Raw genomic sequence first — 25808 nt, forward strand, 5'->3', positions numbered from 1 at the left:
AGCTAGTATTGCAGGCCGGCGCTGGGGGCCCCTGTAAGAGCTGCATTCAAGGGGCTAAAGAGCCGCTTGTGGCTCGCGAGCCGCGGTTTTCCGACCACTGCACTAATACACAGCAAAAAGGGCTTTAGAACATATCATTGCACCGCTGAACGGCAAATATATTTTACTTTTGCCACTAATACACGGCAAAAAGGGCTTTAGAACATATAACTGCACCTCTGAACGGCAAATATATTTTTTCTTTTTCCACTAATACATGCCACAAAATGCTTTAGAACATATAACTGAACTGCTGAATTTCAAATATATTTTACTTTTGCCACTAATACGTGGCAAAAAGGGCTTTAGAACATTTAACTGCACCGCTGATTGGCAAATATATTTAACTTTTGCCACTAATACATGCCACAAAAGGCTTTAGAACATATAACTGCACCGCTGAACAGCAAATATATATTTTCTTTTTCCACTAATACATGCCACAAAAGGCTTTAGAACATATAACTGCACCGCTGAACGGCAAATATATTTTACTTTTGCCACTAATACACGGCAAAAAGGGCTTTAGAACATATAACTGCACTGCTGAATGGCAAATATATTTTACTTTTGCAACTAATACATGGCAAAAAGGGCTTTAGAACATATAACTGCACCGCTGAATGGCAAATATATTTTTCTTTTGCCATTAATACACGCCTCAAAAGGCTTTAGATCATATAACTGCACCGCTGAATGGCAAATATATTTTTCTTTTGCCACTAATACACGACAAAAAGTGCTGTAATTTTAGCACTTCACCACACAACGGCTAATAAGCCCTTTTTTTCCACTAATACAATCCAAAAAATGATTTAGAACATATAACTGCACCGCACAAGTGCAAATAAGACATATAAATATTTCCTTGTAATAAACCCTGTTAATGGCTGTAACACCCCAATAACAAGAACGGTTTGCTGGAATTACAGAGATGTATAATGGCAATTTAGGTGCCCAGTCAGTGCAGCAAGGTATAATAGGATTGTTCCTATTTCCCAGGCTGTAACCTCCCCTACTGAACCCTGTTCAACATAAATGCTGTGGAATGGTTCCTCCCTATCCTTTCCTTACACCTTGAATAATCTTTCCATGCACTTGTAAATCTTTTTTTTAGCACAATGAAGTTTTTTCTAGCACTGTCTCTAGCGCCTGCTGACGTCTCTCCCTGCACTAAGTACACTGGAAAATGGCAGAATCCAAGATGGCTAAGGCTATTTATAGGGCTGTGACATCACAGGGCTGGCTGGCTGCTGATTGGCTGCATGCATGGCATTATGGGTGATCCCGCCTTGCCGGAGTTCCTTGCTCCATGTCCTCACATGTGCAGCAGCCATTTTAGGAAATTACCACGATTACCACGAATCACAAGGAAATTTGGCTTTGGTGCAAATCGAATAATTCCTAAAATTCGTATCGAATTCCACTTCGTCTGCTTCGATTCGCTTATCTTGACCGGCTGGACAAAAAATGTTGCATGCTGAAGTTTTTTCCATATTTGCCGGGTAGGATCTCTGCTGGCACTTATTATAGAGGCCAAGGGGCATTAGGGTAATATCCTGCAATGCTGGATCTGGGGAACTCTGGCTGGCTGTTCTCCACCAGAACAGCCTGTCAGAGAGCTGTGCTGCAAATGTGAAACTAGCCTAAGGCTTGCCCATGCCATTAAGCTCCCCAAGCACAGTTCTTATACTGATGCTAAAGGCGGGGATGTTTGGAACTGTGCATTATGTACCTCTGCACTCAGCGACCTGGCTCTGTAATTTTACATGATCTGCCACTTCTTGTGGGTGAGTTGTTATTATGCCTAAACACTTCCACCTCAAAATTATTCTACTCATTGTGATTTTGATGTATTAGGAATGAGAAAAATTCATGAACTGACTTGTTGCAACGATGGCATCATATTAAAATGCTCTAGGCCTTCCCAGGTAATTATAGACCAGTCAGATTAACTTCCATTGTGGAAAAATGTTTGACATTTTTGTGTCTCCATTGTCTGAAAGCTATATTATTATTTTTTTTTCAGGTGACTGTTCTATGAAGGGGCTCATTTTGGATGGTTTGATTGGTACTTCAACTTTTTGATTGCTTGGCATTACACTTTTTGTGATGTAAGGTGACAATGGCTTTTTTTTGGCACAGTTTTTATTAATTTGGTTTATAACGTTCACTTGATGGGGTGTATTATGTGATATTTTCATAGATCCCATCGTTATGGATGTGGCAATACCTAATATGTTTTTTTTTTCTTTTGTTTGTAACTTGACATGTGTTTATTATGGGAAAGGGGCTGTTAGGCCTGGGCCTTCTGTCATACCTCCTGCTGTGTTACACATCATATCTCCAGCATCTCCTAGCTCGCTGGCCACTGCTGTCTCTTCCAGATAGGGCAGGCGCACGTCTACCAGACGCGTCCTCCGGCCATGCTGCCTCCTTGATCCAGCCCATGCTGGCGTCTCATAAGGCCATGTGCCTGCTGCTTCCTGTCATTTATGCTTCCAGGGACGAGTGTTTAAATATCAACTTCCTCTATTAGGAAGTTGCCTGAGCATTGAGTTACTAACAGTAAAAGAGAAGGTGTTCAGTTCTGATCTACTGTGTTTGACCCAGCCTGATTGACCATTCTGTTTGCCTGCCGCCTGTATTAACTACTGGACCAGTCTGACACTGAGCCTGTCTGATCCTCTGTACCATGCTACTACCTGATATTGTCTTCTGACCTCTGGCTTGTCTCTGACCACACTTCAGCTTCTGCCTCTGACAATCATTATCATCATCATCATCATCATTATTATCTGCTGCCTTTACGCCAGTCTTCTCTGCAATACCACTTCTCACCACTGTGTCTGCTATTAGACTCATCTGACACCAACTCTTGCTATGTTCTTTCATGTCTCCTGTGAGAGTGCTGAACAACACTAGGGGTTAGTGACTACCATCCCTTGGTTTACGCAGAGAATCTACACTATATCTGAGTCTGGTTTGACCAGTGGGTCCCACCCTCTGGTCATAACAGTACACTCAGCTCATGGATTCCACCAACTCAAAACATGACATGGCCAAAGTCCTATGTGAACTGTAACAACGACGTACCATTCAGAAGCAAGTAACAACTTATCTCCAGCATGTGACTGTGTAGTGTCCCACTAGGTAAATGTGGGCACTACACAAGGGTTAATATGACATTTGTGTTGATATGATGTTTTATGCATATTTTCCTGTTTATCTGTGTATCAGGCCTGCTAGGGTGTAGGTGTAGTTCCTCCTCCTAGACATTAGAGGGAGCTAGGGAACCCCTAGTATATATAGTTAGGCCCAAACAGGAAAGGGTAGTGAAATCTAGGAGGACTAGCCAGCCTGAGTATGTTGAGCCAGAGTTAGCTCAGAAGATTTGTTCACCAGGGGAAGAGTTGCCTCCTGAGAAGCCAAGTTCCCACAAGCAAAGCAGAACCAGTATTCCAGCTAGACAAGTAAGCTGAAGGGCAGAAGGATTCACCCAAAGCAAGGATATATACCTGAGGAAGTTTGCTACCAAGGATAAAGCCAGCATTAGGGCATACGGGCCTTGGGATAAAGACAGCCAGGAGTTCTGAGGAATAGTGCAGCCTGGTCTGTAAGTGTTGTTTTACCCTCTGAGTATCTTGCAAAGAACATTGTACCTGCCATTGATGTGAAAGCCTGCTTATTACTGCTGCATTACCTGGAACTTACAAAAGACTGTATAAAGTTAACCGTTTTCCAGTAAAGGAAGTTTTGGTTCACCATAACAGCGTGTTCCTCACTTATTACCACTATCAATCGGTGTACCACCGTTACAGGCACTGGCGTCAGGAACCTTAAAGGGACCTTGCCCTAGGCACATTAAACATCTGCAACACCCAGGGCACCTCATCTACCATCAGGCCTGGTCCCTATATACAGAGAGTGCCCCAGAGGACTATTGTGTAAGCCTCTCCATCACTGCTGTACGCCTGCCCAGGGTTTCCCTACAAACTGTGAGTAACCCATAGCAACCCTCATTTGCCTAAGTAACCGTGACCTCACATCGCAATACCCTGCAGGTCTGCGTACTGCATATTTTGGCGTCACAAACAGGATTTACGGATTATTCCTACGCCATTGTGGAATTTAAAAACTGTGTGCCGTTATTTGCCCATAAAGTGAAAAGCCCTACTTGTTTATTCGAAAAATTGCTGGGCCAAAGAACTGTAGTAATCGCGGTGCGAAGATTGTATTTGTCACGACTGTGACTGATCCAGACAGGTCTTGGAGGAGAAGGTCGCAGCGACTTGCTACTCGCGATAGCTTGTGAGTTTGCTCCATGGTTCAGGGTATGTCATCCGGGTTTTGCCTTGTGAACCTTTTTGTCCTGACTGGGAGTTTGTAGGCATCCTTCTCAGGTGAGTCCTGTCTGCCACTCCCAGCTACTATATTAGTTTCAGTTTCACTTGCAGTCATTGCCAGATATAGTCCTTACTTCCAGTTCTATTCTGACCTTTGAAGGAGATCGTTTGATGGTGTTGCTGTGGAGCTCTTGTCCGGCGTGGACTGTCGTGATTGGGATCGCCTTCTCTGCTCGTGACTGGATAAGTCTATCTCTGCTATAGTTTGTTTGTTGCTGTCTTCCCCTGCTGTTCTCCTAGACATAAGTGATGGTGACTAGTGCTCCCATCGGCCTTTCCCCACTCTAGGCTTGTTAGGGTGACTGAGGGTTTAGGCATCCTGCTCGTGGCACGGGTTCACACCCCGTCTAGGGTATCAGGGCAGACAGGTGCCAGCTTAGGGTTAGTCAGGGGTGGCCATACTATTCCCATCCGTAGATAAGGGTCCCCCTTCCCCTCCGTCTGGTGCGACACGACTGCTGCTGGGATAGCGGTCGTGACAGTATTGCTGTGGACTGTTTTGCCATTTATTTAAGTCACCACTTGATGTCAGTGAATGGACAGCGATGTGCTCAAAGATGGCCACCTAGTTTAGACTGGACTATTGGTGTGCCTAGTTGTGTCCGTTTGGCGTGAAAAAGACAAAGAGAAGGTACCGCCCAGGCTGCAAGAAAGAAAAACGCTGCCCTGTCTCTGAAGAAGATACCGCCTACCTTGAATCCCGGATCTCCAAGAGGCCGCGCCTACCTTCTGACGCTGCGCGTGGGACTCCCGTCCGACATAACCACGCATCTCGCGAGATTTGGAGCGAGCATCGCCGGAGTAAGTAAAAACTTTTGTATTAACCGGCCCCTTCATATATCCGCACTGGGGAAGTTCCGATCCTTGCAAAGAGACGGGGGAAGGTCCCCCACTAGTGATAATAGACTTAACCCGGGGGGAAGGTACGTCCACCTTAGATCCGGTCTGCTCCGTTGTTTTTTAAAGGGCCATACTCACTCCAAAGACCCCTTAGCAACGCTATGTCCGCACCTGAAGAAGCGGGGCAGGCGGCCCCTGATGTGCCCTCTGAAGTGCACGCAGCTGACAATAGGGTGCCTGTCGCTGCGGCAGCATCAAGCCTGATGCCACTGACCATGCCATATTATTTCGGGGCCCCCTGGTTCCCGCGATATTCCGGGGAGGCCCATAAATTAAAGGACTTTAGAGACCAGATCCTGGCCTTATTTCGGCTTTACCCTATCTCTGCTGGACAACAAATGGAGATCCTCCTAGCTCAGTTAGAAGGGGCCGCCCGCAGGGAAGTCATGTCATGGCCCCATTCTGAAAAGAGTAGCCTAGAACAAATCTTTGATCGCCTCGGCACCACGTTTGAGGCCAGAACGGAGTCCGAAGTTAAGATGCGATTTTTCAGCAGGAAGCAACAGCCTGGGGAGTCGCTACACGATTTTGCTCTGTCCTTGGAAGAGACCCTGAGAGCTGTGGTCCAGGTGGACCCCAAGGAGGCCAAAGACCAGGACAGGACTCTAAGAGAGCAGTTCATTGCGGGTATAAATACTGAGCATTTAAAGGGCCAGCTGAGGATGCTGTCGTCCCAACACCCCAATTGTGTGCTCTACGCCTGCCCAGGGTTTCCCTACAAACTGTGAGTAACCCATAGCAACCCTCATTTGCCTAAGTAACTGGGACCTCACATCGCAAAACCCTGAAGGTCTGCGTACTGCCACTGCTCATCTGGATTCCTTGTTTGCAGCTGTACAACATCCACAGACTTCTATGGTCTCAAATGCTACTCCTCCTCTGACTACTACTGCTTCTGAAGCTGAATTTGTCTCCGCCTCCTTGCTATAGTGGAGGTCCCAAGTTATGCAGAGCATTTCTGAACCTGTGCACGATCCATTTTGAACTTTTACCTTATCAGTTTCCTGCTGAACGTGCTAAAGTGACATTTATTATTTCTCATCTAAAAGAAGAGGCCTTGGCATGGGCAAATCCTATCTGGGAGAGAGCCGGTCCAATCACTAACAATATTGCTTTATTTCTGGACTCATTTCGCAATGTGTTTGAAGAACCTGATCTTTTCTCATTTGCTTCCTCAGTTCTTCTGCGCATCCATCAAGGTGCAAGCTCTATTGGACAATATGCCATTGTATTCCTTACCTTATCCTCTGAACTGTCCTGGAATGAAGATGCTCTCATTGCTACCTTCTGAGAAGACCTTAATGGCAAAATCAAGGATGAGCTTGCAGGAAGAGAGATTCTATCTGTTTTGTATGCCTTAGTGACTCTGGCTACTAGAATTGACATCCGTCTGTCTGAAAGATCTTGTAAATCTCTCAGAGAGAAGAAGGCTTCTGCTAGAGCACTCAAGCCCTGGGTGGCTCCACCTCCTGTGTCTGCTGATCCTAAACCCATGCAGATGAATAGTAATGAGCGGCAGGTGCCATATTCGATTTCGACGAAATTCGCGAATATTCGATGGAATATTCGTTTTATATTCGTCGAAATCGAATATTCGTCATTATTCTTGTTATCGCGATTAATATGCGATTTAAATAATCGCGTATTGCGATTTTAACTTAAAGGCTACTCTCCTATTGAAATAGCAATGCGATTAATTCAAGTTATAATAATCGATTTTCGATTTTAACTTAGCACTGCTATATTCCATATTCGTTAATTCTAGCTTAATATGGAATATAGCAGTGCTAAGTTAAAATCAAAATTCGATTATAATAACTTGAATTAATCGAATTGCGATTTCAACTTGGACCTGGTTTACTTTGGTTGGCGTGGTAGAATTAGTGAATATGACGAATGTATTCGTCATATTCCACAAAACGAATATAACGAATGTATTAGTCATATTCCACAAAACGAAGATAACAAAGTATTCTGCATCTTCGTTTTAGCTACCTATTCGTCAACTTCGCTAATTCTAGCAATCATATAGGAAAGTTTACTATAGAGACAGCTAAGTTTAATTCGCTATGCGATTATATGACTGCTTTTTTTTTTTTAATAAATAGAATAATTATAATACCTGATAATTATTATAATTATTCTATTTATAAAAAAAAGCAAAGTAATATAATCGCATAGCGAATTAAACTTAGCTGTCTCTATAGTAAACCTTCCTATATGATTGCTAGAATTAGCGAAGTTGATGAATAGGTAGCTAAAACGAAGATGCAGAATACTTCGTTATCTTCGTTTTGTGGAATATGACGAATACATTCGTCATATTCGCTAATTCTACCAAGCCAACCATAGTAAACCAGGTCCAAGTTGAAATCGCAATTCGATTAATTCAAGTTATAATAATCGAATTTCGATTTTAACTTAGCACTGCTATATTCCATATTAGGCTAGAATTAAATATAGCAGTGCTAAGTTAAAATCAAAATTCGATTATTATAACTTGAAATAATCGAATTGCGATTTTTCACGTAATTCTCAAATCCGACAGTACATTCTAGTATATGGAGACGTTCCCATAGTGATGGGGACGCTCCATGAGCACGGAAGTCGGCAGAAGCGGCAACGGGCACTGACTGGAGCAGCCAGGAAGCCAGGAATCCAAAGGACAGGTAAGAACAACTTTAGGGAAGTGGGAAAGAAAAAAATATAACAATTAAAAAAAACAAAAAAAAACAACGAATATTCAAAATATCGAATTTATATCACTATATTCGAAATATTCGCGAATTAGCAAAGTGCTGATATTCGCGAAAAAAATTCGATATTCGAATATTCGCGCTCAACACTACAGATGAACACTCTTAGGCCTCATGCACACGACCATTGTTTTGGTCTGCATCCGAGCCGCAGTTTATGCGGCTTGGATGCGGACCCCTTCACTTCAATGGGGCCGCAAAAGATGCTCCGTTGCTCCGTTTCGTGGTCCGCAAAAAAAATATAACCGGTTTTGCGGACAAGAATAGGCAGTTATATCAATGGCTGTCTGTGCCGTTCAGCAAATTCAGAACGCACATGGGCGCCATACGTTTTTTGCGGATCTGCAATTTGCATGAGGCCTTAGGCTGTCAGTTGAGGAAAGACAGGACAATCTCTCTGCTAGTCTTTTCCTTTACTGCCATTGTGTCCACAACTATCCTAGGAAGTCAGGAAAATTCCAGTGTCTGTGGTCATTAGGAGAAGTGATCCTAGGCGAAAATTAGTGTTGAGTGAATGGAAGCATCTGAAGTGGAATTTGATCAGAAGTTTAGGAAAAATTAAATTCACAATGAATCCGAATTTCTTGGCGCTTCCTGGTAATAACTAAATTTTTTCCTAAAATAGCAGCTACGTGTGTTACAAAGTGAAAGTAAGAAGCCTGGGAACAAGAGATCACCCAAATGCAGTGATTTAATCAAAGGTCCTTTAGCCAGGTCCTGAAGAAAGTAGAAAGAAGAGGAGATCCGCTATGCGATCAAGTGGATGGGGTGAGTTAAATTTGTTTATTATTTTTAACTGCTCAATGGACATTTTACTAAGCATTCTGTATTAAGAATGCTATTATTTTCCCTTATAACCATGTTATAAGGGAAAATAATAATATCTACACAACACCGATCCCAAACCTGAACTTCTTTGAAGAAGTCAGGGTTCCGGTCTGGGTACCAAACATGACGATTTTTCTCACGCGCGTGCAAAACGCATTAAAACACTTTTCACTCACGCTGAAAAATTGCGGATTTTCCCGCAACACACCCGCATCTTTACCCGCAACGCCTGTGTGAAAGACATCTAAGAGTGATGCCTGTCACCTGCCTGTCATACTGACGCACAATAACTGTTTTACTACCAGAAAGTACAAGCTATGCATATTGCTGCAATGCACAATGATGTACACCAAGATACAGTACACTCTTACTGCAGGCCATGATATAGTGGATTTAACGACCTTCATGACAAATTAATTCGGAACAAAGCAAATTTTTGGGAAAAATTTGGTGAAGCGTCCGTATCAAATTTTAGAAAATTTTGCTCATCTCTAGTTCTGATCTGTTGTGTTTGACCCAGCCTGTTTGATGATTCTGTTCGCCTGCCACAAGTATCGACTACTGGACCTGTCTGATCCTGAGTATGGCCTCATGCACACGACCGTTGTGTGCATCCGCGTCCGTTCCGTCATTTTTCACAGTTTAGCGGAGGTCCCATTAATTTCTATGGAGCTGTGGAAAAAAACTGATAGTCCTCCGTTTTTTCTCCGCGTCCGTGATACGTGATTCCAGTCCGTACAAAAAAATATAACCTGTCCTATTCTTGTCAGTGAAAAAAGGAAGAAGGAACCATTCAAGTCAATGGGTCCGTCAAAAAAAACTGATGCATAACTGGTATGTCATCCATGTCCGCGTCCGTGTCCGTTTTTTTCTGCAAGACTTTGGTGCAATAAAATTACACTTTTCATTAACCTTCCTTTTTTTCCCCCTGTCAGACAAAAAAAAAAAGGAAGACACAAGGAAACACAACTGAAGCAAAATCGGACACGGACCACTGAAGCCAAATCACTGACAGTGAAAAAACACTGTCGTGTGCATGAGGCCTATGTCTGATCCTTTGTACTGCACTACTACCTGATATCTCATTCCGACCTCAGGCTTGTCTCTGACCATGCTTCATCTTCTGCCTCTGACAATCATCATTATCTACTGCCTTTACTCCAGTCTTCTCTGCAATGCCACCTCACCACCATGTCTACTATTGGACTCAGTTCACACTAACTGCCATTCTAACCGCAGTTACCTGAGCATTACCTGTTGTCTGACATATTTGCTAATCCTGTAGGTAGTGGTTCAGTTTCTTGCTGCGTTCTGTCCTGTCTCCTGTGAGAATGCTAAATAACACCCTAGCGGTTAGTGGCTACCATCCCTTTGTTGATGCAGAGAATCCAAACCATCCTGGTCTGACCAGTGGTCCCGCAGTCTGGTCGTAACAGTGGTGTTTTATTTTTTTTATGTTGTATAAAAGACCGCACAGCTCCTAAATCCTCAGTGGAAATGTCAGTATTCAAAGGCACACAGACAGCATCCTCCAATGCAATCGATCACTAGATTGAAATCCGGACTTCAGTTCCAGTCAAAGCTTTTGCCTCCTAGATATTATGCAGGACAACTCGACATAGTGAAGTACCGCAAATGTTCTAGTAATCACGCTTTTTATATTATACTTACAATGTTAAAACAGGTAAATTCATATAAAACCAATTAAAATGCTTCTAGTTCCTCCGCCTGCCCGACCCGGGTTTCGCTCTTTGCTTCGTCAGGGGCAACTCGTGATCGATTGCATCAGAGGATGCTGTCTGTGTGCCTTTGAATACTGACATTTCCACTGAGGATTTAGGAGCTGCGCGGTCTTTTATACAACATTTGGGACTAAGGCCTCAAGCACACGTCCGTTGTTTTGGTTCGCATCCGAGCCGCCGTTTTGGCGGCTCGGATGATGACCCATTCACTTCAATGGGGCTGCAAAAGTGCTGTCCGCATCCGTTGCTCCGTTCCGTGGCCCCGCAAAAAAAAATAACATGTCCTATTCTTGTCCGCGCTTTGACAAGAATAGGCAGTTATACGCCATCCGTGTTTTGCGGGTCCGCAATTTGCCCACCGCAAAACACACCACGGTTGTGTGCATGCGGCCTTAGTGTGTACTTGAACCTACCTCACGATAGACTTGCTGCGCTCCAGGAGCAATTGCGGTTTGAAACTCTAGTTTTTTTTCTTATTTCTCTTCTGTACAATTTTATTAATCTTTTTTTTTTTAGGCTACTTTTACACTAGTGTTTCTATTTTCCGGTATTGAGATCCGTCATAGGGTCTCAATACAGGAGAAAAATGCTTCTGTTTTGTCCCCATTCATTGTCAATGGGGACAAAACTTAACTGAACAGATCGGAATGCTCCAAAATGCATTCCGTTCCGTTCTCATTCTGGAGAGCAAACCGCAGCATGCTGCCGTTTTCTTTCCGTCCTGGGATGCAGAGCAATACGGATCCGTTATGACCCACAATGAAAGTAAATGGGGACGGATCCGTTTTCTCTGACACAATCTGACACAATAGAAAATGGATCCGTCCCCCATTGACTTTCAATGGAATTCATGACGGATCCGTCTTGGCTATGTTAGAGATAATACAACCGGATCCGTTCATAATGGATGCAGATGGTTGTATTATCAGTAACGGAAGCGGTTTTGCTGAGCTCTGCCGGATCCAGCAAAAACGCTACTGTGAAAGTAGCCTTACTTGGTCATCAAAGCACTGGCAGCCATGACACACTAGTACGTTATGGGTTGCCAAGGGATTAATACTGGGGGCATTTTTGGGGGTATTATTATTGCTGGAAGCACTATAGGGGACATTAAAGGCAACCTGTCATTAACTTTATGCTGACCGTACTATTTCAGCGGTGTGTCACACATCAACTGAAAGTAAGTGGTTGCTGAGAACCAGCATCATAATCATTGCAGCCCAGGTCTTAAAAAAGAGTCAAATCTACCTGAGAAGAGTCAGAGTTATTCATAATCTCCTGCTCTCCCCGCCCATGTGCTGATGGTTGGCAATTCTCTCCAAAAGAGAAAGGGAGAAAACTAGGTAGAAGACTGTCAATCATCAGCAGGTGGGCAGGGAGAGCAGGAATTCATGAATAACCATGACTCTTCTCAGGTGGATGTGACTCTTTTTCCAGGCCTAGTCTTCAATGCTTGTGATGTTGGTTCACTTACTTTTAACTTATAATTGACAGACTGCTGAAATCACCTCACTTGTTTCTACTTTATTCTGTCGTTAGTATGGGCAGCATAAAGGTAATGACAGGTTCCCTTTAATTTTGCTGGAGGCACTATAGGGGCCATTATTAATACTGGGGACACTATAGCGGCATTACTAGTACTAGGGAGATTAATATTATTACTGGCAGTGTTTTTGGAGGCATTATTTTTATTGATGGCACTATTGGGGTATTGTTATTACTGGGGCACAATTGGGGGCATTATTGTTACTGGAAGCACTACAGGGGGCATTATTATTAGTGAGACATTATAGAAGGTATTATTATTGCTGGTGGCACTATAGGGGGCATTATTACTACTGGGTTCATTATTTTTTCTGCAGTATATTGGGGACCATAGTTGGCACAGCACAGCTCTTCAAAATCCTCTTCCATTTCTTAATTAGAGACAATTGGAGGAGGAGGACAGAATGTGACAGCTTGCACTGGCCACCACAGAGGGGCAACTTCTGGGGTGGTATTTTGTGCTGAGGCAGTAATTTGTGCTGCATTGTGGTATTTGGTTCTGCTATGGTAATAATTTGTGCAGCATTACCTTATTGCTGGCCCCGCCTACTTGTGTTGGTCTCACCTACAACATGGGGCCACTTTAGTTTTTTTTCCAAGTCTGTCCCTGGCAATGGTGTCCATACCTTAAACCGTCTGTCATATTTGTTGATAGAATCAGCAAAGTCTATCCTTTCCCGCTTAGCCATAAATTGTCGGAGCTCAGGTTTATCTTCCATGCCCAGATAGTCACCAACAAAGTTGCGATTAATGCTATTTCTGCGTCGTTCTTTAAGTCCATATAAAATGTTGGAGGCTAAAGTAACAAAAAACAAACAAACAAATAGGACATTTGTGTTATCAATGTTTTGAATTTGTGATAGATTTGTCATAAATTTGCTGAGAACGGAACAGAATTTAGACAGTTAAAAACTCCACTCACATCTCCACTGATTCCATTAATCCCTTCACTACCGTGCCACTTTTCACTTTAAATCCCAGGCCGATTTTTGCAAATCTGACATTTGTCACTTTATGTGGTAACAACTCTAAAACGCTTTTACTTATTCAGGCCATTCTGAGATTGTTTTCTCATCACATATTGTACTTCATGACAGTGATAAAATTAAGTCAAACAATTTCATTTTTATTTATAAAAAAAATGAAAAATTTACAAAAAAAAATGAAAAATTTGAAAATTTCCAAATTTTTATTTCTCTACTCTTATAATAGATAGTAATAACTCCGAAAATAGTTATAACTTTACATTCCCAATATGTCTACTTCATGTTTGGATCATTTTGTGAATGCCATTTTATTTTTTGGGGACGTTAGAAGGCTTACAACATTAGAAGCAAATCTTGAAATTTTTCAGAAAATTTCCAAAACCCACTTTTTAAGGATTAGTTCAGGTCTGAAGTCACTTTGTGAGGCTTACATAATATAAACCACCCAAAAGTGACCCCATTTTAGAAACTACACCTGTAACCCTTTAGGTGTTCCACAAAAATTAATGGAAAATGTAGATGAGATTTCAGAATTTCACTTTTTTGGCAGATTTTCCATTTTAATAATTTTTTTCCAGTAACAAAGCAAGGGTTAACAGCCAAACATAACTCAATATTTATTGCCCTGATTCTGTAGTTTACATAAACACCCCATATGTGGTTACAAACTGCTGTATGGGCACATGGCAGGCGCAGAAGGAAAAGAACGCCATATGGTTTTTGGAAGGCAGATTTTGCTGTATTGTTTTTTTGACACCATGTCCCATTTGAAGCCCCCCTGATACTCCCTACAGTAGAAACTCCAAAATAAGACCCCATTTTGGAAACTACGGGATAAGGTGGCAGTTTTGTTGGTACTATTTTAGGGTACATATGATTTTTGGTTGCTTTATATTACACTTTTTGCGAGGCACGGTAACAAAAAATAGCTGTTTTGACACCGTTTTTATTTTTTGTTATTTACAATGTTCATCTGACAGGTTAGATAATGTGGTATTTTTATAGAGCAGGTTGTTACGGATGCGAAAATACCAAATATAACTACTTTTTTAGTTGTATGTTTCAGTTTTACATAATTAATAATTTCGTCTCCATATTCTGAAAGCCATCGCTTTTTTGAAACCATTTCTATTAAAAAATTTTGACGCTGTTCTCCTGAGGTGTTAGGTCATGTGGTATTTTTATAGAGCAGGTTGTTACGGATGCGGCAATACCTAATAAGTCTACTTATTTTAATTTTTTTACTTTAATACAATGATATCATTTTTGAAGCAAAAAAAATCATGTTTTAGTGTCTCCATATTCTGAGAGCCATAGTTTTTTTTTTTTTTTCTTGGCGATTGTCTTAGGTAGGATCTCATTGTTTGCGGGATGAGATGACGGTTTTATTGGTATGATTTTGTAGTGCGTATGACTTTTTGATGGCTTGCTAATACACTTTTTGTGATGTAAGGTGACAAAAAATTGCTTTTTTTACACAGTTTTTTTTTTACGGTGTTCACCTGAGGTGTTAGATCATGTGATATTTTTATAGAGCAGGTTGTTACGGATGTGGCAATACCTAATATGTATACTTTTTTTTTATTTATTTAGGTTTTACACAATAATATAATTTTTGAAACAAAACAAAATAATGTTCTAGTGTCTCCATAGTCTGAGAGCCATAGTTTTTTAGTTTTTTTTGGCGATTGTATTAGGTAGGGTATCATTCGTGTGGGATGAAATGACATTTTGATTGGCAATATTTTGGGGTGCATATGACTTTTTGATCGCTTGCTACTACACTTTTTGTGATGTAAGGTGACAAAAATGTCTTTTTTAACATCGTTTTTATTTTATCTTTTTTACAGTGTTCACCTGAGTCATTAGGTCATATGGTATTTTTATAGAGCAGGTTGTTACAGATGCAACGATACCTAATATGTCTACTTATTTAATTTTATTTACATTTAACACAAAAATATCATTTTTCAAACAAAAAAAATCATCTTTTAGTGTCTCCATAGTCTGAGAGCCATAGTTTTTTTTATTTTTTGGGCGATTGTCTTAGGTAGGGGCTCATTTTTTGCGGGATGAGGTGACGGTTAGATTGGTACTATTTTGGGGAGCCTATGCCTTTTTCATCGCTTGGTGTTGCACTTTTAGTGATGTAAGGTGACAAAAAAAGTTTTTTTAGCACAGTTTTTTGATTTTGTTGATCGTGTTCACCTGAGTGGTTAGGTCATGTGATATTATTATAGAGCCGGTCGATACGGATGCGGCTATACCTAATATGTCTACTTATTTTGGGAAAAGGACTCTTTTTTTTTTTTTACTTGAAACTGTAAATTTTTTTGTAAATTTTTTTAAACTTTTTTTTTCACTTAATTTTTTGTCCCACTCTGGGACTTCAACTTTTGGGGCTTTGATCCCCTTTACAATGCATCACAATACTTCTGTATTGTGATGCATTGGCTGTAAGTGTATTACACACTGTAAAAACACTTAGGCCTATTTCACACGAGCGTGATGGAAACTCGCACCATTTTGCAAGCAAGTTCAGCCAGTTTTGTCTGTGATTGCGTTCAGCCGACGCAAAGAACTTACGATCAAAGCGGCCGACAAGGGAGGAGCAATAGTAGTGATGAATACGACCAAATATGTCACCGAGATAGAAAAACAGCTACAAGATGCACAAGTCTATAGACAGGTTGATGGGGATCCAAAATTTGATGTGCTGAAAAATGTTTTAATCTTGGTTGATAATGCTTATGCCAATAATATAATTGATGCGAAGCTCCACACTTACCTCATACAAAAACATCCGGTTACGCCCATTTTATATATTCTTCCAAAGATCCACAAAGACCTGTATAACCCACCCGGGCATCCCATTGTGGCAGGAATAGACTCTGTTTTTGCCCCTGCGGCAGTTTTTATAGTTGTTGAGGACTTCTGCCACAGAGGCTAAATCGTATGTAAGGGACACGACTGATTTTCTTAAAAAACTCCAACAGATTAGTTTTAATGCAAATGATAGGTTGGTATCTTTTGATGTCACCAGCCTGTATACGTGTATCGAGCATGAAAGGGGTTTAGAGGCTATTCAGTGGGCCTTGAGGCGCACTGATTATCCTTCTGAACTAAATGAGTTTGTCAGTTCCCTGTTAGAAATTCTGTTGACATGCAATTACTTCTGCTTTGAAGACAGATTTTATATTCAAAATCGCGGGACCGCCATGGGGTCAAATATGGCCCCGACGTACGCCAAGATATACATGGCATATGTGGAGGAGTCGTTTATATACATTAGGTATATATATGAGGTATATAGACGACATCTTCCTCATATGGACGGGGACAGAGACGGGTCTACAGGAATTTCACGATTTCCTTAACAGTATACATACGCAACTGAAGTTCACTAGAGTGGACTCGACACACTCTCTACAGTTCTTGGACACGTTGATATATGTGACGGAGATGGGTTTACAAACAGATCTTTTTGTAAAACCAACAGACCGAAACAATATGTTGCTTTTGACAGTGCCCACCCGAAAAATATGCTGACTTCCCTTCCATATAGCCAGTTGCTTAGGGCAAGATGCATCATTTCAGACGAAGGTGTCGTGGACAATAGACTACAGATGATGGGCTCCAAATTTGTAGCTAGGCAATATCCAAGGAAGTTGGTCAAGAGACATCTTGATAAAGTCAGACAACAGACACGAGCACAGTTGCTGACCACGGCCAGCACAAAGTCTGACAGTAGGAGGTTACCTTTTGTCTCTACCCACTCAGTCATGAGTAAACAGATAGCAGACACACTTAGACACAATTGGCAGATCTTAACACGGTCTTTTCCAGATATTGTGGAATTCCAGATACCACTGCTTATGTCCTACAGGAGATCTAAAAATTTGGGGGATAAATTAGTACAATCCTCCTTACAGAGGCCTGATAAGTCGCGCATTGCTAGGAAGGGCTGTTATCCCTGCCTCAATTGTTGCAATTGTAACAACTTGCTGAAGAGCGAAACCTTTTTTCATCCCCATACAGGAAAGAAGTATGAGATTGGGGGCTTCTACACGTGTTCCTCCGACTACATAATCTATACACTGCAGTGCCCGTGTGGCCTCATCTATGTGGGTGAGACCACACAGGCCTGCAAGTTGAGGATCAACCAACATAGGTATTCCATTCGGAAACTGTTTACAAAGATGCAGAGTCAGTCAGGGGACACGGATGGTGAACTCCCAGTTCCAGAGCACTTTTATAGGTGCAGACATAACGTTGCGCAGTTGAGGTTTAGGGTCAACGGTATTCCCCCACTATAGAGAGGGGGGGGACCGGGAACGACTACTGAAACGATTAGAACTCAGATGGATCTTCGAACTGGACACTATTGAACCAAAGGGTCTCAATCAGGAGTTCAAGGTGGGCTCCCTTTTCTAAGTCGCCGCATGGGATGGGGTATTGAGGTGTTTTTATATAGACTAAGCTGTAGTACCCGATGTAATATCGTGACAGATACTTATTTTCTTCTTTTTTATCACTTATAGATTTGGCTACCATGTGACTTTCAAGTGAAGAATCAAATACAGCCCTCAACATCAGCGAGTTGGGAGCCGGCCAGTGGGATCATTTTTCCATACTTCCATTCCATAATTGTATGTTGGGTTGGATTCCCTGTGCTGGATATATGGTCTGGACTTGGGTTATATTAAGAGTGGGCATTTGTGGCCAATTTTTAACCCTTTCTCCCTGAGGAGCTTCACAGCCCATACGGATCGAGATTGAGGGTTAACACGGGTGTGTCACGGATGGTGTACAGGAAACAAGATAATACAATACAAACAATGACTCACTGGACCCACAACTAAGGAACAAAAGGGAGACCCCTGCAATCGACCTGCCGCTCTCCCTTATTGCTCAGCCTATGCGACCACCCCAAAGGTGGATGGGCGCATATCCACGTACCTCGGCTATCTTAGACCTGAAGGCCCTACAATAGTGAGGGGACACGACCACCGGCTCCCTACACAGACACGGAGGGAGTCAGGGTCACCTGGATCCAGAAAACAGAAAATCATAAATACATAAACAGAACTTATCTTGCAGACGACTGTGGACAGGGAACTGGGAACTGGGACAGCATGCACACACACTCCAGGAAGTTGTATCAGCCGCACACTACTGCCTTATGGGTAGGAATTTAAAGGGAAGTAATCAGTCCGACTGCATGACAGCTGAGATAGACTAACGAGGTGAGGAACAGAAACCAAAACAAAGAAACTCAAGGAGGAGGATCTGGACGGCTCCTGTCAGAGCTTCTCAGCTGTCTGGTTGTGACAGTACCCCTCCCTCTAGGAGTGGACTCCGGACACTCAGGGCCCACCTTCTCAGGATGGGACCTATGGAAAGCCCTGATGAGACGAGAGGCCTTAATGTCCGTCACTGGGACCCACATCCTCTCCTCAGGACCCTCCCAATGAACGAGGTACTGGAGGGAACCGCGGACAAGACGAGAATCCACAATCCTAGAGACCTGAAATTCAAGATTTCCATCAACAATAATCGGAGGAGGAGGCAAAGGCGAGGGTACAATAGGTTGAACATAAGGTTTCAATAAGGACTTATGGAAAACATTATGGATCTTCCAAGTCTGAGGAAGATCAAGACGGTAGGCAACAGGATTGATGACAGACAGGATCTTTTAAGGCCCAATAAACCTAGGACCCAACTTCCAGGAGGGAACCTTCAATTTGATATTCTTGGTAGACAGCCACACCAAATCACCAACATTCAGGTCCGGACCAGGCACACGTCTCCTATCCGCCACACGCTTATATCTCTCACTCATGTTCTTTAGATTATCCTGAATCTTTTGCCAAATAGATGACAAAGACGAGGAGAATCTGTCCTCATCAGGCAAACCAGAAGAGCCCTCTCCAGAGAAAGTCCCAAACTGCGGATGAAACCCATATGCACCAAAAAATGGTGACTTATCAGAGGACTCCTGACGACGGTTATTTAAAGCAAACTCAGCAAGGGACAAAAAAGAACACCAATCCTCCTGATTCTCCGCCACAAAACAGCGCAGATATGTCTCCAGATTCTGATTGACACGCTCTGTCTGGCCATTCGACTGCGGATGGAAAGCAGAAGAGAATGACAAGCGAACCCCCAAGCGAGAACAGAAGGCCTTCCAGAATCTGGAAACAAACTGCGTGCCCCTATCAGAGACTATGTCTGAAGGAATCCCATGCAATTTGACAATGTGGTCAACAAATGCCTGCGCCAGCGTCTTAGCATTGGGCAAACCAGGAAAAGGGATAAAATGCACCATTTTGCTAAAACGGTCCACCACCACCAGAATCACAGACTTCCCCGAGGAACGAGGCAAGTCCGTTATGAAGTCCATGGACAGATGTGTCCAAGGACGGGAAGGAATGGGCAAAGGAAGGAGAGGACCTGATGGCCGTGAATGAGGGACCTTGGCACGAGCGCAAGTCTCGCAAGCTGCCACAAAACCCTCAACCGACTTACGAAGCGCAGGCCACCAGAATCTCCGGGCAATGAGATCCAGTGTGGCTCTTGTCCCCGGGTGCCCAGCAAGGACCGTATCGTGGTGTTCTTTAAAAATCTTGTGTCTCAAAGCGAGAGGCACAAACAACCTCCCAGGAGGACAAAGATCAGGAGCTTCTGACTGAGCTGCCTGCACCTCTGCCTCCAATTCAGGAAAAAGACCCCCCGGATAGCGGAGAAGACCCGTCGGGATATCGGAAGAAGAAGAGCCCCCCCTGGTAAAAGAGCTAATAAAGAAGACAGGGGGCGGCCTCCGGAGCAGAAAAATAAAATATTTTAATACACTGTGTGGTTTATTTGTGTTTTTACCACTTTTCTTGCAGGTGAATGGGTAGGGGTACGATGTACCCCATACTCATTCACTTAGGGTGGGGGGCCGGTATCTGGGGGCCCCCTTATTAAAGGGGGCTCCCAGATTCCGATAAGCCTCCCGCCCGCATACCCCGACAACCAACGGCCAGGGTTGTCGGGAAGGGGCCCTGTCCTCATCAACATGGGGACAGGGTGCTCTGAGGTGGGGGGGCCGCAGTGCGCCCCCTGCCCCAGAGCACCCAACCCCCCATGTTGAGGGCATGCAGCCTGGTACGGCTCAGGAGGGGGGGGGGGGGCGCTCGCTCGTCCCCACTCCCTTCCTGGCTGGCCGGGTAGCGTGCTTTGGATACGGGTCTGGTATGGATTGTAGGGGGACCCCCTACGCCGTTTTTTTCGGCGTAGGGGGGGCTCTCCTTACAACCCATAACAGACCTAAGGGCCCGGTATGCTCCTGAGGGCGGGACCCAGGCCGGATTTTTATTTAAAATCCGGCGGGGACTTCCCCCTCAGGATTCATAACAAACGCCGCACACGTGTAGAATTGGCGGGAATCCAAGTCGGATCTCCCGTCGCTTCTATGACGGCTCTGTCTCCATCGCGGCAAGCCAGCTCGGCGCTGGCTCCCGCGATGGGGCTCGTATGTGCTCAATCTCGCCGAGAAATACAGCGAGATTGACACAAAATCGGGTTGGGTCCCTCTCAGGTTGGGAAAGATTGTATAAACGAGATTTAGGCAGCTTGGCGCCTGGGATGAGATCAATAGGGCAATCATACTCCCTGTGCGGAGGTAAACCCTGAACTCCACTCTCAGAGAAGACATCCAAAAATTCAGAGAGGAAAGGTGGTACAGTTTTAGTAGAAACCTCAGAAATAGATGTTATGAGGCAATTCTCTCTGCAAAAGTTACTCCAACCATTTATTTGCCTTGCTTGCCAATCAATGGTGGGGTTATGTTTAGTGAGCCAGGGTAGCCCCAACACTAGAGGAGTAGGCAAACCGCTAAGGACGAAACATGACACATCCTCAACATGAGCATCATTCACAATTAAACGGATATTGTGAACTATGCCCTTTAATGATTTCTGAGAAAGTGGAGCTGAATCAATAGCAAAAACAGGAATATCTCTTCCCAAAGTGCATACCTGGAAACCATGAGTTATTGCAAATTGATTATCAATGAGGTTGACAGCTGCTCCACTATCCACAAAAATCTCACAAAAAAATGCTCTTGCTCTCTAGCGCCACCCTAGCAGGCAGGACAAAACGGGAACTACAAGCAAAAGGAAAACCTTCAATTTCCGCCTCAACCCTGCCAATAGTAACAGACGGAACATTCTTAAAAGATTTCTTCCTTTTTGTCTCTTTATTACTCCCAGAAAACTGCCTGAATCTCCTAGAGGGACAAACATTTGCCAGATGATTTATACCTCCACAACAAAAGCAAACCCTCCCCTGCGGGCTGAATCTTCTATTGTCAGAGGCAATCAACCCCAGCTGCATGGGCTCCTGCTCAGAAGGGGCTGACAGCGACTGAGACCCCTGTGCACAGAATGAGACCGCTGCACTGTCCCGGGACTGAGTATGACAGGAAGGAGAGATCTCTCCTCTCTCTCTAAGATGCCTGTCAATACGAACAGCCTGAGACATAGCAGAATTCAAGGAGGTAGGTCTTTTATGAAAGGCAAATGCATCTCTCAATCCCTCTGAAAGACCATAGCAAAATTGACTTCGGAGTGCAGCATCATTCCAACCCGTATCTGCTGCCCATCTCCGAAATTCTGAGCAGTAAATCTCTGCGGATTGTTTACCCTGGCATAACAGACGTAGTTTAGACTCAGCCAGAGCAATACGATCCGGATCATCATATATCTGACCCAGGGCTAAAAAGAATTCATCCACTGAACGGAGGGGCCGTGCCCCCTCCGGCAGCGAAAAGGCCCAGGACTGAGCGTTACCCCTGAGCAGCGATATAATGATACCCACTCTTCGTTCTTCATCACCAGAAGAATGGGGAAGAAGGCGAAAATGGAGTTTGCAAGCCTCTCTAAAACGTACAAAATTCTCACTACCCCCAGAAAACGTATCCGGGAGCGAAATCTTAGGCTCAGCACAAACTCCATGAACGCAAGCTGAACCGGTCACTTGAAACTGAGAAAAAGTCTTACGGAGATCAGCTACCTCCAAAGCAAGACCCTGAAAGCGTTCAGCCAAAAGTGTAACCGGATCCATGCTTGAGACGGTTTTGGCGGCTGATAATGTCACGGATGGTGTACAGGAAACAAGATAATACAATACAAACAATGACTCACTGGACCCACAACTAAGGAACAAAAGGGAGACCCCTGCAATCGACCTGCCGCTCTCCCTTATTGCTCAGCCTATGCGACCACCCCAAAGGTGGATGGGCGCATATCCACGTACCTCGGCTATCTTAGACCTGAAGACCCTACAATAGTGAGGGGACACGACCACCGGCTCCCTACACAGACACAGAAAATCATAAATACATAAACAGAACTTATCTTGCAGACGACTGTGGACAGGGAACTGGGAACTGGGACAGCATGCACACACACTCCAGGAAGTTGTATCAGCCGCACACTACTGCCTTATGGGTAGGAATTTAAAGGGAAGTAATCAGTCCGACTGCATGACAGCTGAGATAGACTAACGAGGTGAGGAACAGAAACCAAAACAAAGAAACTCAAGGAGGAGGATCTGGACGGCTCCTGTCAGAGCTTCTCAGCTGTCTGGTTGTGACAGGGTGTTATACATACAGTGTTTGACAGATTTTTTATCCTGTGATTTATAGGACAAAATGGGGATAAGCAGGGTAGGGGTCCTCTACCAAAGACCAGGCAAAGGTCGGCATTTGTCGCCTCCTCTTGACGGGGGTTGGCGATGGCTGTGGCCCTAGTATTCCCAGTCTCAATATATTTATAGGGGCGTTCCCCCGGCACATCCCGTTGGTGGAAACCATTAGGGATTGTGCGGCGAGATGCCCATCACCCTTGGATATATGACTTAGTCTACCCCAAGTGATATTATTCAGTTTATATTAGTTTATAACTGTTTAAATCCCTCTTAAATTTCTCCATCCGTGTACTTGGTGAGGCTCCTGAAGTGTAAAAAAAGGGACTTTGTAATCATCAGTGGCATGTTACACCTTTCAGCCAGGTCATAAACCAGCTAGGGACACAACCATTGTCTTAAGTAGCATTATATTCTACATATAGTAATGACTGGGATATATCAATACCAGGGTTCTCTCTATACAGGAAAGACAGAGAAGGCAAGAAGGGGGAGGGGTGGCCCTGTATGTGAAAGACAGCATAAAATCGAATTTGATACAAGTTAGCGAGAACAATTTAGAGTCAGTTTGGGTTACCTTGCAGCTTGATAATCATAAGGTAACTCGTGTAGGTGTGATATATAGACCACCTAGCCAAGTCAAAGAATTAGATGATCTACTAGTTGAGGAAATAGCTAAAATGACATTGAAGGGGAAAGTTATCATTATGGGAGACTTCAATCTTCCTGATGTAAACTGGAAAACCAAAATAGCTAGTTATGCCAGGAGTACAGATATTCTAAATTCCCTACTAGGATTATCTCTACAGCAAGTAGTTGAGGAGCCAACCCGGAAGGAGGCCATTTTAGATTTAGTATTCACAAATGGGAATTTGGTATATGATATTACTGTAGGGGAAAGCTTGGGATCTAGTGATCACCAGTCAGTGTGGTTTACTTTAAGTACAGTGACTGAGTCACACCACACAAAAACAAAAGTTTTAGATTTTAGAAAAACTGACTTTCCTAAAATTAGATTAGTGGTATACGAGTCCCTATCAGATTGGAACAGTTTCATTGGAGTCCAGGAGAAATGGGACTACTTAAAAGAGGCACTATTGAAGGCAACAGAAAATTGCATTAGGCTTGTCAGTAAAAGCAGAAAAAGGAAAAGACCACTATGGTACTCAGCAGAAGTGGCCAAAATCAATAAAAACAAAAAGATAGCATTTAGGAATTATAAAAAAAACAAAACGAGGATGACAGGCTAATTTACAAGATTAGGCAGAGAGAGGCCAAACAAGTTATAAGAGCTTCTAAAGCACAGGCAGAAGAGAAATTAGCTCAGTCAGGGAAAAAAGGCGATAAGGCATTCTTCAGATACATAAATGAAAAAAGGAAACTAAAACAAGGAATTACAAAATTAAAAACAAAAGAAGGAAGGTATATGGAAGAAGATAAAGAACTAGCTGACTGCCTCAATGAATACTTCTGTTCAGTCTTTACAAAGGAAAATGAAGGAAAAGGACCTCAGTTAGGAAAGAAGACTAATGAATCTTTTGATGCATGTGTCTTTACAGAGGAAGAGGTTCTAAGTCAGCTGTCTAAAATCAATACAAATAAGTCACAGGGGCCTGATGGGATACACCCAAAGCTATTAAAAGAGCTCAGCGGTGAACTAGCAAAACCATTAACAGATTTATTTAACCAATCACTGGCAACAGGAGTCGTCCCAGAAGATTGGAAATTAGCAAATGTTGTGCCGATTCACAAGAAAAGTAGTAGGGAGGAATCGGGCAACTATAGGCCAGTAAGCCTGACATCAATAGTGGGGAAATAATGGAAACCATACTTAAGGAGATGATTGTGGAACATCTAAAATCCCATGGATTGAAAGATGAAAAACAGCATGGGTTTACTTCAGGGAGATCATGTCAAACTAATCTTATTGATTTTTTTGATTGGGTGACTAAAACAATAGATGGCGGAGGTGCAGTAGACATCGCTTATCTAGACTTCAGTAAGGCTTTCGATACTGTCCCACACAGAAGGCTTATCAATAAATTGCAGTCTTTGGGCTTGGACTCCCATATTGTTGAATGGATTAGGCAGTGGCTGAGGGACAGGCAGCAGAGGGTTGTAGTCAATGGAGTATATTCAGACCAAGGTCTTGTTACCAGTGGGGTACCTCAGGGATCTGTTCTGGGACCCATATTGTTTAATATCTTTATCAGCGAAATTGCAGAAGGCCTCGATGGTAAGGTGTGTCTTTTTGCTGATGACACAAAGATTTGTAACAGGGTTGATGTTCCTGGAGGGATACACCAAATGGAAAAGGATTTAGGAAAACTAGAGGAATGGTCAAAAATCTGGCAACTAAAATTTAATGTGGATAAGTGCAAAATAATGCACCTGGGGCGTAAAAACCCAAGAGCAGAATATAAAATCAGTGATACAGTCCTAACCTCAGTATCTGAGGAAAGGGATTTAGGGGTCATTATTTCAGAAGACTTAAAGGTAGGCAGACAATGTCATAGAGCAGCAGGAAATGCTAGCAGAATGCTTGGGTGTATAGGGAGAGGCATTACCAGTAGAAAGAGGGAGGTGCTCATGCCGCTCTACAGAGCACTAGTGAGGCCTCATTTGGAGTATTGTGCGCAGTACTGGAGACCATATCTCCAGAAGGATATTGATACTTTGGAGAGAGTTCAGAGAAGAGCTACTGAACTGGTACATGGATTGCAGGCTAAAACTTACCAGGAAATATTAAAGGACCTTAACATGTATAGCTTGGAAGAAAGACGAGACAGAGGGGATATGATAGAAACTTTTAAATACATAAAGGGAATCAACAAGGTAAAAGAGGAGAGAATATTTAAAAGAAGAAAAACTGCTACAAGAGGACATAGTTTTAAATTAGAGGGGCAAAGGTTTAAA

The 25808-nt window shown here is 43.2% G+C and overlaps 1 protein-coding gene across 3 annotated transcripts in view; it reads right to left on the reverse strand.

Annotated features, from left to right (window-relative positions):
* Nucleotides 1–25808, reverse strand: part of MYO1F (myosin IF) — a 1016322-nt gene that overhangs the window by 145592 nt on the left and 844922 nt on the right. For all 3 annotated transcript variants that reach the window (XM_040417777.1, XM_040417776.1, XM_040417775.1), the window contains one exon: nucleotides 12843–13012. In XM_040417777.1, coding sequence (XP_040273711.1) covers nucleotides 12843–13012 — 170 coding nt within the window. The remainder of the gene's footprint in view (nucleotides 1–12842; nucleotides 13013–25808) is intronic.

The sequence above is a fragment of the Bufo bufo genome, chromosome 2 (assembly GCF_905171765.1).
Source record: "Bufo bufo chromosome 2, aBufBuf1.1, whole genome shotgun sequence".
NCBI classification, from domain to species: domain Eukaryota; kingdom Metazoa; phylum Chordata; class Amphibia; order Anura; family Bufonidae; genus Bufo; species Bufo bufo.